General features: G+C 45.5%; 1 protein-coding gene across 2 annotated transcripts in view; it reads right to left on the bottom strand.

Moving 5' to 3' along the window:
- ADCK1 (aarF domain containing kinase 1) overlaps positions 1-14,956 on the bottom strand; it is a 74,005-nt gene extending 59,049 nt beyond the window's left edge. Inside the window, exons 1-3 of one of the 2 annotated variants that reach the window (XM_066552628.1) lie at positions 14,890-14,956; positions 11,896-12,033; positions 7,494-7,577 (exon numbers count right to left, since the gene is read on the bottom strand). In XM_066552628.1, the coding sequence (XP_066408725.1) occupies positions 7,494-7,577; positions 11,896-12,021 (210 nt within the window). In that variant the 5' untranslated portion in view covers positions 12,022-12,033; positions 14,890-14,956. Of the gene's footprint in view, positions 1-7,493; positions 7,578-11,895; positions 12,034-13,136; positions 13,245-14,889 lie in introns of those variants that run through there. The other variant, XM_066552627.1, reaches the window with a different exon arrangement.
- Between the last annotated feature and the right edge of the window lie 1,801 nt (positions 14,957-16,757).

The raw sequence follows: 16,757 nt of genomic DNA, 5'->3' as shown, positions 1-16,757 counted from the left end.
AGTTACAGAGTTCACAGGCAACTCAAAATGAGTACATTTTCAAACAAAGACTGCACAGGCAGTAAAGACATTTTAAGAGATGGAGCTTTTTTTGAAAAGCAATTCTGCTAGTGACCTTTTCAGGGAATTTACCTCTAAATTCAGCAAAACTATCAACATAGTAAATGGATTCAGGCTTGGCAGAAGGCATTTCATAAAATACTGGCCAGTTTCATATATGTGCAAGCTCACATGCAAATTCTTGGTTAAAGTGGAGCTTGGAACAGAGTGGAGGTTTTATAAAGACAATCCTTGTTTATCTGTTGGCTGTGGTCCTCTTCCATGTCACATTGGCTCAGTACACTGACAAAAACAAGTTGTTACTGGTGTCAGACCTGCCAAAATGATGCTACTGCAGAGGAAGGAGCAGCAAGCTGCTCTGAATGGTGCACCATCAGCAGAACTTGCAGCCACTGAGCCAGAACTCTCAAGCCAAAAAAGATACAAGTAAACAAAAAACCCAACAAAAATTAAGACACCCCAAGCCAGTTCTACAGGACCAAAAGTAGGCTTAACTAGTGTAGCAGTGAATATGATTACCATCTTGGAATAACTCTTCCAAAGCCATCTTTGAACCTTTGACTCTGTTCAAAAAATGGCTACTTTGCTATAAGGATTCCCATCTGAACAAACTGGCACATGTCTACAGATAAGCAGATGAGCCTGTCCAGATGTACAAAAATGCACACTTCTAGGCAGGGCACATGAACACTAGTAAGTAAAGCAAGGGTAGCTTTAAAACCTGACACTGAACAGTACTTTTTGGTTTACTCCTAGAACTAAATCATCAACTACTCTAGCTCAAGAGAAACACAGCTTCCTTTTTTCCTAGTCCACAGGCCTTCCTCAGGCCTGAGAGAGTCCTGCCTGGCCCTGGGACACCAGATGGAAGAATACAGCAGTTCCTTTCAGAGACACCCTTCCCTCAAGTATGCAAACAGTGTAGCCCCCACATATGTTATAAGGATTTGCCTGGAACCTACTAAGATGCCTCCTACATTACAAACAAGTCCAGAGGAGTGTTTGCAAGACACCACCCATCACAGCAATTCCTTCACCATTGACTTAACTAGCTAAATGAAATCACTTTCTTGACAGGTAAGGTAATTGTCAGCTGCCCTCCAGCACATTCTTTTATCAGATCTACTTTGGGAAGAATGTGATAAGGTCACTGCTTTAGCAGAGCAAATCTACAATATTTAGTCCTGCTCTGAAATTCCAACCTGGACTGATACATGAAATATCCTCTGCATGCCACCTATTCTCTTCACCCCTGATTTTACATCTAATTTTTACTCCTAATTTGAAGTCTTTCAAGATAGTGTTTTACTGCAACCTCAGAAAAGGGAACAGAATCCACAAGATGGGTCTTGCTCAGGACTCAAAGGGCAAACAAAACAACACTTTAGAAGTCCACTTTGACATTGCAATTACATGTCTCTGCCCCCAGATGAAACTTTTAGGTATCTATTTTTCCTAGCCTCAGATAAGATTATTTTTACTCTCAAGCCAGCTGTCTTCCTGTTCTTAGAATAGATGAAGTACTGGCTACCTGTCAGCTCTACTGATTTTACAGGTGGCCTCCAACAACCATATGGGCCATTCCCTTTAAAGTTGGACTCAATGATCCCTGTGGGTCCCTTCCAAATCAGGATATTCTGTTTCTGTGTTCTGTGAACCATATAAACTGGTCGGTAGTTCAAGGCCACACATTTAGAAAACATCCCTAATCAGGGCCAGATCCAATATCAATGGGATCAGTGTTAAGTGACTTACAGTGGAACCCCAACTAATTTCTGCTTTTTGTATCCTTCGCTCTTTACACAGATCTTCCAACTCTAAGAAATCCCACGTTTGCATGTATTTACACCACTCACCTTTAGGGTGAAAATCTAGGCAAATCAACCATGACCATGAGCTCTTCAGAGAAAATACTATCTCTTGCCATACCTCTTGACTTTGCACTGCTGAGTGCTCATTTCACACTGGGACCCAAGGTGTAGCCAAACACTAAATAAAACCTGATTATTTCTTCACTTCTCATTTTTTCCTTTTATAATGTTTCTTACAATGCAAGCTCCTTGCAGCCTGCATCCTCCCAGGGCTTCCTAATGGTTTCCCCACTCTACCAGATGAGATGTTCTTCAGATACTGCTCTGGCTCCTATGTACCCCTCCAGTAGCTCTAAAGAAGCAATGTGACGACGTCCACAGGGATTCAAATGAAAAGGGATAGCCCCACCTGGAGGAGAGAGAGCTAAATGCTCCCCAGGCATTTCTGTCACTCCTGGGAAGCTGAGAGAAGACGGCTCAGGCAAGCCGAGTGCGTGACAATTCACACTTATGCTCCTGGAGCAAAGCACTTCAGGGACAAGCGTGCACAGCCAGGAAAAAAGCATGAAACACATGAGGCACTGCCTCCTTACCCTCACTTCTCTCCTTCTTCCTCCTTCAAAAATGTCACAGTAGATGGGCCATTTCTCTGAATAAATTGCTGTAGATGACTGAAGAACATCTAGTTTCATAGACACAGATCCCACCAAAAATGGACCTTTTCAATGCTACAAAATTAAAACCTATAGATGCTATGGCCAGAGCATTCAGCTGACACCACTCCAGAAAGCACAAGGAGGAAAAGGAAGTGTATTAATTATAAGATTTATTTTACAGCTTGTTATGTTTTCAGTGCAAAGCTTTCATGCTTTATGTGTTGGCAGGAAGTTTGCTAGACAGCAGTGCTCAAATGTAGAGTCATCAAGCCACCAGCTGGCCCTGACAGTAGCTTTTTTAGACTGCATTAGTGTTGACCATGCCTTTTAGATTAAGAGATATCCTGGGGAGCACATAATAGGGCAACCAAACATAATCAACTCAGGGATTGTGGATGGGCTCTGAAGCTCTTCACCTCTCTATTACTGGTTCCCATTTAGTTTGGTGACAGAAAGTCACTGCCACCTAATGGCTATTTGTGTCCCATAAGAAAGTTCATTTGTTTCTCACCTTAGTTCACCAGAGCCTGAAGCACAAGTAGACCCACCACTGCACACACTGGCTGTGGTGGAGAACAGTCCACAGTCCCCATTCACAGCTGCCTTTTTGAAGGAATGCCATGGAGAGTTCCTGAGGACTTCTCTCTGCAGACGCAGTCCACTTCCATCAGGAAGAAACTATTTTAAGACAATCACTTAATATTTAAGGCACATGGTGTTACTGAATCATAACAGAAGTCCAAAGGCACAAGCTATTTCATTGGTCTGAGCTATCCAGAAACTGTAGATTATTTTTGAAAACACACAACGTATACATTCATTCCTCTTTGTTCCAAGATCCTTCCACTGTGCAACTTTATGGTGAGACAAAACTTATTTTGAAAATACCCACTCCACTGTGAGAAGTAAATGCAGCAAAGCCAGGAAGAGCCTCCAAGGAGCAAGAAATCGTATTCTGTATAATGATGGCACAAGGTTATACTTTCCAAATATTTGCCCAGGTACTGACAGCCCAATAACCATAAGTTTGAATGACGAGAACATCCTCATTCTGCTCTCAAAAGGAGGACACTTAATTAACCTCCCCAAATGGCTTGTCCCTGACAAAGCAATTTTGTAGCCAACAAAGTTAATTCAAACATGGATTCCCACTGTCTACTGAGATACCTTGACCACAGATCCTTTTTCTCCTTGCTGTCTTCTCTTTATTATAAAAAGCAAAACTCAGAGCAGTAAAATTTTGTCTTACAGAGGAAAACAACAAAAAGATGTCCTGCTCCAGATTTTCAACTGTGGCCACTTGTGCCAAAACCAAAGACAACTGACCCATTGCAACCCTCTTACTACACTGACAACTCAGAATTCCATTGATACCAGGCATTGAACAAACTGCATGTTGCGACACACCTCCTGACTGACAGCAGGATCAACAGAAATTGATGCCAGCAATGAAGAAGTGTCAGCCAAGACATCCAGATGCTACACTGAGAGGAACACCACTGGAAATGACCCATGGTAGGCTGACTTGGTACTGAGGAGAAAAACACTGTGAAGGGCCAACATTCATTGAGGCAGAAGAATGTCAGAGAAATGTAGCCTTCTATAAAACTAAATGTTTTGTTAAGAAAACAATAGGTAAGGAAATGACACTGAGCATGCTGCCCTCCTTCTTCCTCTGGCCCAGTGCAAGCAGGAGTAGAAATGAAAAGAAATGCCCAAGCTTACATGTGCAAAGATGTCCAGAATCATTTAATGAAACAGACATGAAATGAAGAGAGGTCATACCTCCCCTAATACTCCTGACACTAGACCTACAGACATATGATGTCTTGGAGCCAAGCATTGACAACCGCCTTTGACACCAGTACACGGGCAGTACCATCATATGCAGGAAAAGGGCCCACACACCAGGAAAGGACCCCTAACTTAGGAGAAAGATTGAATTTCCAATGTGGTTGAGCCATTGGTGGTGAAATGAAGCAACCATTGGGAAGGACATAAAGCCCGAGCACATAAGGAGGTTCATCTCTGCCTCAGGCAGGGGCAGGAATGAAAAATAGCTGCTGCTGAGGGACAGCAATGTGTGCCATCTGGCAAGTGGGCTCTCATATCTCCTAGCTGACAGAAGATCCAGGGAGAGGCAAGCTAACCTCAGGACACACAGTGAATTCCCATCTACTGCTTGCCACCTCATGGAAAGTAGTTAAAACTTTGGCCATAGTATGGCCAATATGCTAGCCATAAAAAAATGATGGGAACTGAGGAGCTTAGAGTATTAGCATCAAAACTGGTCACAAGGGACAGAACTATATAGTAAAATTGAGGATAATTCCTTGGAGCTAAGCAGGAACCTGGCTAAAAGTCCCTGGGGAACCCATTTCCTTCTAAATCTGCTTTGCATTTAATTGTTTCCTAATGACTATGTTCCTGTTTGGCCCCAGTAGGCTCAGGCACTGGTGCTGCCACTGAACCTTCCCATCTATCATGCAAGGCCATGGTAATTTAGAGACCTCAGTTTAATGTCTCAGGGGGAATCCATGGAGAACAAGTTAAGCATTATTTGCACTGGAGTAGCATCACCAGTATGCTGAGTACCAGGAGGAGATCCACAGAAAAAAGTGTTTTTTCTCTCCCAGCTGCAAGAACATCACAGACATGTATGCACCTGCACCCCAACACTGGAGACAGAGGCACAAAAACCAGAGTCAGACCTTTTGGCACTATCAGCAGTTCCATGGTCACCAAATCTCTCTCACACACACAGAGCTACACCTTGCCTCACAGAGTCTCTCTTCTAGGTACAGCACCAAAACTGCATCTGGAAATCAGCAGCTAATTCATACACATGCTGACAAGAAAATTACAAACTCTCAGTATGGGAAAAGCAGGTTAAGCTGGCCTCACTAGAAGGACAGAAACAAAGACAGTACAATGAAGGGCTAAGAGTACTAGAGATCTATCCAGGACAGAAGCTAGCAGAAGCAATATCTTGATAAGTATTGTTAAAACACAACACTTATTTGGGTAGGGCATTCACATCATCTAGGCCCTATCCACTAACTAATCTTAAGTACCAGCTCCAATGGGGTAACTTCTTACAGGTCATTCTGAGCTAGTACAAGACCAACAAAATCAGCTATCATAAAGAGTTAAAAGAGCTGCAAGGTGGTAAAGACTTGGTTGCCATCCACTTGAAACTGCACTGAGATAAAGTCTGGTGTGCAATTGCCAAGGTCCAAAGTATCTCCCATGCCAAACTGATGCTTCACTAGCACAAGCTCTACAGGGATGTTGCTGAAGAACCCACAAGTTTTTCCTGCCAGGCTCAGTGGTGGCACTCCATAGCACCTGTCAACAGCAGGACCAGACTCCACTGGTCAGCGAGTTTCACCAACTCATGCCACGCCTCTGCCAGCTTCCTCCTATCTCCCAGCTCATGCCCCTTTCTGCAGCTGAAGGCTAGTGCTGGCCATGCTGGCATGCTGTGCTTGCCACTGGCTCTGCCACATGCAGGGGCTGACTAGTCCTGGCACCTGGTCCTGGCTGCCAAGCAGGGAGGACACAGCTCTGTGTAGTGCTAGCAAACAGGGCCCTTTCTGGCTGCTGGGGGTGGGAATTGACAAACCATCAAAATCCACGTAACAGAGGTTAATGAAACCATGGAGATACACAGCAAAACGTGAGGAATTTGCAACAGCTGCTGCAAATTCTGCCAAATGATAAGCTGTCTACAGTACTGATAACTCCACAACTTGAGTGTCGCTCAAGGAAGCTACATGCAGCCCTTCTGCAAACCAGGTTTCAAAGGCTCAGGGCAGAGACATGGGCAGATGAACAGTGAAGCTCCAGACTCCAACACACCTATCTCCATTTTATGCCAGAGCATCAGTGTCACTCACTTGGGATGGGGAGCTACATTAGAACAGCTTAGCATCTTTAGACAGCAGAGGATGAGAACAAGCCCAAGGAAGCCATTCTGCAAACCACTGCAGGTACACTAAGACCATATTGATGATGTGGATTTTCTGCCAGAGGAATACTAAAGCATGCTGGAATCCAATGTCACTGATTTCTACCTTAGTCAAGGTTGTTTCCAGCCTTATAGTCCCTCCAGTCTGAGAATCCCTGGCGAGCACCACTCCATGCATTACAACCAACCACATCAGTGGCCTAAATCCTACCTGCGCCAAGAAGAAAAAGGAGGCTAAAAACCTTACTTCAAACACACTATGCAGACTGGCCTAATTTGGCACAAGCTGTATTTCCCACTCCAAAGAAGCCTTGAACTCAAATAGCAGAGAAACCCTGGCTAGCATACATCACAAGCACCCAACTAAAACCAAGCGTCATTCACAGCTCAATGAACTATATGGCTATAGGCCAGAATGAAAGGTGCAGCACAAGACTTGAGAGGAGCAGTGAGAGTGCTTGTCTTCCTTCTCACTAGAAATGCTTTTGTTAATGCTTTTTGTATTGTTAATTACTGATATCAAAACACAACAGTGTGTTTCACAATGAGATGTACACTACTTTGCACAATTCTCATTTCCTCAGAGATCTGCAAGTTAGATTCATCTCTATTATTTCCTTTTCAACACGCTCCTTTTACTTAAATCAGTCAGCCTTCATGTTATGGCTATTACCAAACAATATGCAGAATAAGAAAGCACCACCAGGCCACTCTCAGCAGCTGACCACCACACAAACAGTCTGGCAGCAGAGATCTGGCAGCAGAGCCCAAATGCATACACCAAGGACTTGAGTCTGGTGAGCACTGAATGCATACAGCTACCTTTGACAAAGGACCTTCTCCACTGGGCAATGCAAATCCTAATATGGGGTTGTTATCTAATATTGCTGTTAACAATCTGGTAGAAAGCATATTGAGTTATTAAGATGACAGCATTACAGCAAGACACCTGTGCCTTGCAGTTTCCAACGAATGCAGTTCAGTGCTATTACCTACCTGTGATTTGAGGAACTCATACTCCTCTGATCCGTACGGGACACTCCGAAGAGAGGTGAGGTAGTCATAGGTGATAACTGCTGTCTGCAAATGAAACCAGAAATGCTGAGCAAGCTCTACAGTTATCAAAACAATAAGACTTCTGTTAAAGAGAATGCATGTACCTTAGGCTTCAAAGTTCAGGCTCCACAGTAAAGCCTATGGCAAAAGACTCATTAATAAATTAAACGAAAATAATTTCACTTCAATGAACACTTATAAAAAGAAGTGCAGGGGCCTCACTGATAAGTAGCTATATGTAAGCAACACCTGACACTCCTATACTATCTTCTATTTGAGATGCTCAAAGCATTTTCCTAATCTCTGTACAGCACCTTGCACAGCAGACTCCCATTTTCAGTCAGCCATGTGGGCTTCCATGGTAAGATCTGCTGCTAGTAACAGAGGTCATTGAGACTCTGTGCCCCATCAGTTATCCCACAGCTTCAGAGCTCCAAACTGCCTAACCAGCTTGCTCTGTGTATAGGCTCAGCAGGGAACAGAGTGACTGAGGACAAACTCAGACTAGCACAAGCAGCAGTACTTTTGGGGATATTCAACTGCAAAGGATTGTAGGGCCAAAGGGTTGAATATCCAATTACAAAAACAGGATCCAACTCAATGGGATCCAGCTCAAACCTGTTAGGTAGACATTGCCATGGACAATGGAATTATATTCTTAAGTGACTTCATGATTTTTGAAAATAGATCTAGGGTATTTCACAATTCCTATCACTAAAGTTCTTCTCTTTCCACAGTCAGAACATCAGTGAATGGGAGAGAAACATACAGGTCATGTTTGGAGGGAGAGAAGGGAATGTACACCTAGAGGAGCCTGTCCACTAATGTGCCATTTGAATTTCAAGATCCTTGCCATGAAGAACCATTTCTGTAACTCCCATTGAAAGGCACTTTTCCTCAAATCTCCTTACTGAAGGGGTAGCATTCCATTCTGGCACAGGATACTAGCCCCACCTTTCATCATAGATATGTCCAGGAAGGGCACAAAGTACAGTCAATGTATCATGAAAGCCAGGGAGGCAAGGGAAGCAAACCTGGTCTGAGACAAAGCCAGCAGAACTGACAATAGGGAAAAAAAGTCTAAAGTTCAGAAATGCATCCAAGAATGGACCAAGCTAGGAATCAGTAATAAACAGACACACTCCCTCCTTGTGGAGGTTAGGTTTCTCATGTTTCCTGATTTCCAAATTGTAAACTGAACACAGCAAATTTTTTTTCTGGCTTTTCAGGCTCTCTTGCCCCTGGTGAACTGAGGAGCTGCACAGCTACAGAGACCATACAGAAGAAAAATTTTTCAAAGCAACTTCACAACCTCAAAGAACAACTTTGAAGTGGAGGGAGGTTCGAATCAGTCTTGCATCAAGGCTTGAGTTGGTTCTTATTTTATCTCTGGTCCACAATGGTAATTATCACCTCCAACTCTAAAAGAAGCAGCTAACAGATTGGCCTGTATTACAGAGGAAGAGGGAATTAATTAAGCAGTTGCTAATTACACTGTAATCTTAAACACTAAATTAATATTATGATGATCCTGATAGGCAACTCTGACATTGTCAAATCCCTCCCAGTGTCTAGCTACTGCACAGAATGTTCCTTCCACATAACCAAAACAACTGGTATACTCTCAAAAGAATACAGCAAATGCACAACAGCTCTGCCAGTTTCTAATTTTACCGGAATACAGAAACGCTCTGCAGCATGATGCTGCCCACGCCACTGACTTCGTTCTCATCCAAGACTAGTGCTGTCATTCATGTTACAGTGTGAGACTGAAGCCCAGAGTTATGAAAAGACATACAAAATCAACCAATCCCTTCCTTTACAAATGCCAGATTACTTTCACTGAGCTTGCATCCGGCCCACTGTTAAATGTCCCACTTGGTATCAATGAATTCTCAACACTGTACACTCCTCCACTGCTCCTAAACCTATCCTCAGATCTTACCAAGTCATAGCACAATGTTCCCCCTCAATAGCTGTCTACCCATACATAAGAACCAGTTCCCTAAACAGAGGCTTCAAAAGAAATTTTCTGCAAGTGAGCTGTAAGCTTCATCAAGTTTCTTATGGAGTCTGCAAAGAACTACTGAACCAACATGCTTAAAATACAACCAGACTCAAATCTCTCTAAACAAACTCAGACGAAATCTGTCCAGAGTCTCATAGTTGTATGTCAGGTTCCTTGATACTCATGTGTTCTTTTCTCCAGGCTTTTGTTTTGTTTTGTTTGCCCCACTGTAACTTGTCTTAAAGTTTTGTGTCTGCTGCTGCTGAACTTATTAGCTCTTAAGAATTGCAGTCTCTTCATTACAGTCTGCTTTTGCCTGGCTATGGTTCAATGAGGAAATCAAGCATCCAGGTAAGAAGCCAGGGCAGGGCTAGATTGAAGGACAGATACTTTAGGTCTATGCAGATGTCACTAATATTCAATATCCAAAATCACTTGTTTGCTACAGAGATTTATCTTTCATTTGCAAAAAGAATAATCCCCAAGGTGAGCTTCTTAGAAGTAAATGTCTGCTCTATTGGCTTCACCTGGTCCATGGCTAAGGAATGACAGCAGTTCAAGCTGCCTGTGCTCAGATGAGAGCTGACTTCTGACTGTCCAAAAATGAGCAGGGAAGGCAGAGGTCACTGGTGCAGCAAGACTAAAGAATCTCTCAGAAGCAACTCAAACACATGCAGTCATACATACCAGAGGAAACTAAGAAATCAGAAAGAGACAGAACATTCTTTTTTAAAAGTATACACACAGAATTAAACACATGCTGCCATCACCTACAGAAGACTGAGCACTGGTAGCTTGGTTTTGGGGTCACTGCTTGCAGCTATGGGTATAGAACCCTCTAAAGCATTTAAGAGCAGGACCAGTGAAGCGCTTTATAGCCAATGACTTGTGACCTCCCTGAAGGCAGAGAACATGAAAGTCAGGCATGTCTGTGATTTGCCATCATCTAAAGCAAAGAATTTTCCCTTTCCCCTACTTCCTATTCTTCAGAAAATAATCTTTTACCATCACTCAAAACACAGACCAACTGCACAGTCTCATCACTGGAACTTCTCATTTATTTTTGTCTTAAACAGTAGATTACCTCAAAAACAGTGACTGAGAAACACTAGTCAAGCAGGCAGAACTCAAGGACACATTGGAGAACCCAAACACCCTGAATAATAGATTCTCCTCCAGCAACAAGAAGCTTCATTCCCTCTCTACGCCTCAATTTCCTGTGCTTTAAAAAGGAAAGAGCTGCTCCCTGCCACCAGGTAGCACTACCTTATGGCCAGGGACAGAGCATGAAGCTTAGCACTTGTTAAGTAAGAAGGAAAGATTACAGTCTGCATTTCTGCCTTCACCCTTTCGATATAAACATTCATTTTTCACAACAGTTTATGATGCTGCACACACACGGCACCTGAGCCAACCCACAGAGCTTGTTTCTTATTGCATCTGCCCTCAGGAGCCAACTCCTTGTAAAACTCATTAACAAAGTGCTTAAAAGTCACAGAAAATGCAGACAGACAGCTGCTTACCACTGGGGGTCTGTAAATGATGGAGATTGTGGCCTGAAGTGACAGATGTATAATGCAAGTGAGGTACGGGGAGACTAATACCCTCTCCAGAGTCTCTGCTCTCCATGTTCCTGGCTGCTCATGGATTCATCAGTGAACATTGGCAAGGAGAAGGCAGCAGCCTCCATTTCCAGTTTTATGAGAAATATCAGTGATGCATTCATTTTACAGATATATAAAAATATCAGATATAGCATTCATTTTGCACATCTGGAAACCACTCCAATCTCAGAAGTATGTAATCACCCATCCTCACTTTACTCTTGCTTTGAGAATGATCCCCAAAATAGCAGTCCTTCTCTCCCCAAATCTCATACCAAGGTCATAGTGCATTGGTTATCCTAGTTTATCAACACAGCCAGGATACTTATAACAAAATGTAAAAATGGCATATGCAGAGAACAGGGTTTGACCTAAGTCACTCTTAAAAGGCAGCAGGACACAGTACCTGGGTGACTGACCTTAAAGAAAACATGGGCCCAAAGTGAACCCTTGCTCTGAAGGTCCCACCCTACCCAAAGAAGCAGACACAGCTCTCAGTATCTCCATTTTTCTCTTTCCAAAATGTGTTAACAACAGTTGTATTCCTTACATGCTTCCACCTCCTTTCTCCCCACGGTGTCAAGAACTTGAAGAGCTCCCTACAGACATTCTGATTTCCTAAGCCAGCTGAAAATGCAGACAGGGAATGCAGAAAATCCCAAGTTCTTGTGAACTTCAATTCCCTTACCCATCTAGGAATCTTCCTGCACGTTGCTATGGTAGAACTTACTGTGGCAATGGCTCGGCCCACACGAACAACTCCAAAATCATTAGGATCCAGGAACTTGTTTCCATACAGATAGATGCCAGAAGCAGCTGCTGTCAATGAGGCAAATTTCAAGGCCCTTAATGCCATGACTGATGAACCCTGCCAAGATACAAAACAGCAACTGTAACATCTGATAAGGACTTGGTGATCTGATGCTCACAGCCCCAGAGGACCTGACAATCCAAGTTTTAATTGCTCCTTTCCTAATGACACATTGCTAGCAGTGCCCCCAGCCAAGAGCTCAAGCAATCACCCAGAAACTGGGGGTAAGTTGCTCATTGCTATTCTTAACTCAACAGTGTCTACAGGCCACAAATCCAGAAGTAACTCACTGCTAGACCTTGCATGAATGCAACAAAACACTTGTTCAGGATCCCAAAGGCTTTTCAAGGAGACACAACAGGTGGACAGACAGAAGGAAGCATGAGATCACCAAAAGTCAATTCTGATCCTATCAACAGGCACTTCTTCAACACAAATTTTTGAACACATCACAGCATAGGCAGATTTTAAGAGGACAACAGATGATATAAAAACCCAGATTAAAAAGAGCTCTTGCAACATCAACAACACCCAAAGTTTGTTAGAAACTCTGCTAGGCTAGTTCTAAAAGCTCCACATTGATGATGAGTGGTCTAGGAAGAGGCAAGGCATCCCAGGAGGTTGTATGCCACTCCAGCAGTGTCAGACAACCACAGAGAATGCAGATGGGGGACCTGATCAGTGACCAAGTGAGATTTGTGTTCTCATTATCACCATCCCATTCAAGTGCCAGACAGGGAATGTACTGGCAGAACAGCAATCTGCAGGAACGTACAGCCTATTCCTAGCTCTGTCACAGGCCCAACACAGGCCTGGGGTGAGACACTTCTCAACCACTTTTTTCCTGTGGGACAAAGGTGGGGAATGAACACATTTCCCACACTAAGCACTTTGGATCACTACATTCATTGTTTGCAGCATATAAATGTAACTCATTACATGTTAATTTATATATTTTCCATTTCTTTATTCACCATAGAGGACCCAGATATAAAAAAAAGGTAACAAGGAATTAGGTACATTTTTCTTTCCTTTCCCTATGGCTGGTACTGGGCAGAAAGTATGACTGACCATTCCTTCTGCTTCTACCACAAATCAAAAGGTATTGTAACCTCTCTGCAAGCTCTCAAGACCACCCTTGACACAGTGCAGGCTCTTACCCCATCAAGATGGAGTCTACTAATCCTCCCACTCCTAGGCTTGACTGAGAAACTTGCCTGCTTCTCATTGTGAAGCTTTAGCAGGGTCAGTCTGGCTTGTGCCTTTCCTCTCGGAGCCTTGTAACCAAAAAACACATGCAGTGACACAGGTCAAGTCTTTCAATAACACTTCACAAGAACACAATCAGCAAAATAAGCTAATATAACACAAGAGACCTTGGTACACGAACCTTACCTAAATTTTATTATTTCCTTTTATTTCCTTACAAACCCTAGGCAATTGTGAGGCAGAAAAGCTGAGGCATATTCTCTCAGTGCCTGTCACAGCTGCCTGCAGCAACCCAGCTCTTTCTCCTGTCAGAATGGGTAGCTGGCTAACCAGGACTCCTTTGAATCTATGATCAAACTCAACAGAAAATAAACCTGGGCTCTTGACTGCAGACAAATGTACATGCACTTCACAAAAAAAAAGTCGCCCTCCTTCCCCTGCCTCACTGGAATTCTAGAAATTTTGGGGGTTCTTCCAGCAGAACCAATCTTTTTTTGTACAGAGATCTCTTGTATCCTCTGTCACCTTCAAAAGTAAATATTTTGCAAAGTATTTTAATTAAACAATTTGTGCTCCTTGTATATTTCTGTAAAATGTCCTTTATTGAAAAGGGAAAGTTTCAGTGGCATTTTCTTAACAGAAAATATGCCTCTCCTTTCATTATTTTTTTCCTTCACTTTCTCAACTACTAAAAGAACATTTTATTGAAAGCAGGATTCAGGTCCATCTGTTCTTGCATGTTATTCCTACCTGAAGCTATAATCTGCAGTTTGTTACATCACATCTATTGCCATACCCGCCAGCTGTACGTCACAAAGAGAAGATGGGAACTTTAGGCAGCAAATAAACAGGCAGCAAAGCTGAATTTTCTGCAAGAAAGTTCCTACTTTCATGCTTAGCATGTTGAAGCAATAAAAAGGAAATAACTAAAACCCCTTCAATAAGAGGTACAGAAATAGAATTCTCTAAAGTAAATTGTATTTCAAAGTCTTGCATAAGGTATAGTGGAGCCTTTTCCATGTAAATGAGCCATTATGACACCCCTAGGGATATCTTAAGGGCCCTGTCAGCTGTGAAACAAGCCTTGGGATGTCACTGCCTCTCATTATTAAGCCCTGCGTTGATAGATCACCTCCAGCTCTTTTTTCACCTGAGTGAGGTGGCTCCTTTGACTTTCACACAACTTGGCACACCTAAGTGTCTCCCACGTTACAGCCAGGCTTCTCCTGTTCCCAGCAGGGGCAGCCGGGACGGTGCCGGTTCCCTGTCCGAGCCCCGAAGGTGACCCCACCGCCGCCTGCCGCGGCCCGGGAGCGGCGGTGACCGCTGACCGCCCCGAGGACCGTGGGAGCCGGCGCCGCTCAAAGCCCCGGCCGGGCCGCTCCGGCCGCCAGGCCCGCGTCGGCCGCCGCGCCCGGGATCTGCCCGTGAAGGACACGAGGGGCCGGCGCCGCCTGATCTCCATTCCTCTTCAGGCCGGGCCGGCTCTCCCGGAGCAGCTTCCACGCCCCGCGCCTCTCCAGCCTCCACGAACAGCCCCGGCCTCGCCGAAGGCTGCGACAACCGAGTCCCCGCCGCCGGGGCCGCAGCTGCGGGCGGCATTCGCCGCCCGGGCGCGGAGTCCCCTGCACGGCCGGGGCGGCCGCGAGGGCTGTGAGGGAGGGACGGCCCGGGCGCTCCGCCGGCGCTCGGAGCGGCACTTACCGACCGCCTCGCCGGCACTTCAACTCGCGCGCGCCCCACGCCGCTCCCCCCTGCACCTCGCACATGGTACGGCCCTGGCCCGCGCGGCACGCCGGGAAACGTAGTCTCCCTTGGCGGTAGCTCGGAGGGGCGGGGGCGCGGTGGGACTGCAAGGGGCGGTCCTTGGGCGAGCCCACGGGGGACTGGCGGGGGGAGCGTTGCGCTTCGATGGGTCCGCGCCGCGCGGCGCTTCGATGGGTCCGCGCCGCGCGGCGCTTCGATGGGTCCGCGCCGCGCGGCGCTTCGATGGGTCCGCGCCGCGCGGCGCTTCGATGGGTCCGCGCCGCGCGGCGCTTCGATGGGTCCGCGCCGCGCGGCGCTTCGATGGGTCCGCGCCGCGCGGCGCTTCGATGGGTCCGCGCCGCGCGGCGCTTCGATGGGTCCGCGCCGCGCGGCGCTTCGATGGGTCCGCGCCGCGCGGCGCTTCGATGGGTCCGCGCCGCGCGGCGCTTCGATGGGTCCGCGCCGCGCTGCGCTTCGATGGGTCCGCGCCGCGCTGCGCTGACGCCTCCGCCCTTGCTGCGGGGAAGTGCGCAGCTCGAACCCCGGATTGCAGGATTGCTACCTGCTCCTCTTCAGTAACTGCAAAGTAACGCAATCTCACTTTGTCAATGACGCTTCCAGAAAACCTATGCTCTGCACTCTTAAAAAAAATTCACACTTAAATTAAATTTGACATTCTATTTCGCAGAATCTACTAGGTTGAAAAAGACCTTTAAGATCATTGAATCCTATCTATGACCTAACACTACTTTGTCAATTAGGCCATGGCACTAAGTGCTACATACAGTCTTTTCTTAAAAACCTCCAGGGACAGTGACTGCACCACCTCCCCGGACAGCCCATTCCATTATTTAATCACTCTTTCAGTGAAAGAACTTCTTCCTAATGTCCAGCCTAAACCTCCCCTTCCACAACTTGTGTCTTGTGCTATTGATGGCTTCCTGGGAGAAGGTGCCACCCCTCACCTGGCTGCACCCTCCTTAGGTAGCCATAGAGAATGGTAATGTTTCCCCTGAGCCTCCTCCTCTCCGGGCTAAACACCCCCAGCTCCCTCAGCCACTCCTCATAGGACTTGTGCTCCAGACCCTTCACTAGTCCAGGTAGACAACATCCACAGACTCTCCCTCAGATACCAGGCAGGTCCCCTGGTCCTAAAGGGAAATAAGGTTGGTCAGGCAAGGCCTGCCCCTTCAAAATCCATGCTGGCTGGGTCTGATTGCTTGGGCATCCTGTAGGTGAAGTGGGGTTTTACTCAAGATGATCTGTTCCATAAACTTGGAACAGTGAGGTCAGACTGACCTCACTGAGACCTTGGCAGTGAGGTCAGACTGAGAGGTCTGTAGTTTCCCAGATACTCCGTTTGGCCCTTCTTATGGATGGGTTAACATTGGGTAACCTTGAGTCATCTGGGACCTCCCCAGGGAGCCAGGACTCATGGTAAATGATCGAGAGCGGCTTTGCAAGCTCATCTGCCAACTCCCTCATCACCCTAGAATAGATCCCATCTATTCCCCTAGATTTGTGAGCACCAAAGTGGGTCAGCAGGTCACTACCTGCTTACTCCTTGATTACAGGGTGGCTGTTCTGCTCCCTGTCCCCATCAACTAGCTCACGAGAACATGGCATTGCCTTCAAGAAAACATCCTGATGACAAGTCTCTCATCCTGGATTAACAGGTTTTCTATCCCTGTAGAAAAGTGCTGTAAAGGTGATTTAACTCCCTTCTCACTGCTGTGGGACAGTAGTGTGTTAAGTATTTTTCTAAAACATAAACATAATACGGAGAACATGTGAGGGTACTTGTATTGGATTGTGTGGCAAGATTT

This window comes from Molothrus aeneus, chromosome 6, assembly GCF_037042795.1.
Source record: "Molothrus aeneus isolate 106 chromosome 6, BPBGC_Maene_1.0, whole genome shotgun sequence".
In the NCBI taxonomy this organism is placed as follows: Eukaryota; Metazoa; Chordata; class Aves; order Passeriformes; family Icteridae; genus Molothrus; species Molothrus aeneus.
The sequence above is the reverse complement of the archived record's forward strand: the minus strand, read 5'-3'. Positions and strand labels throughout refer to the sequence as shown.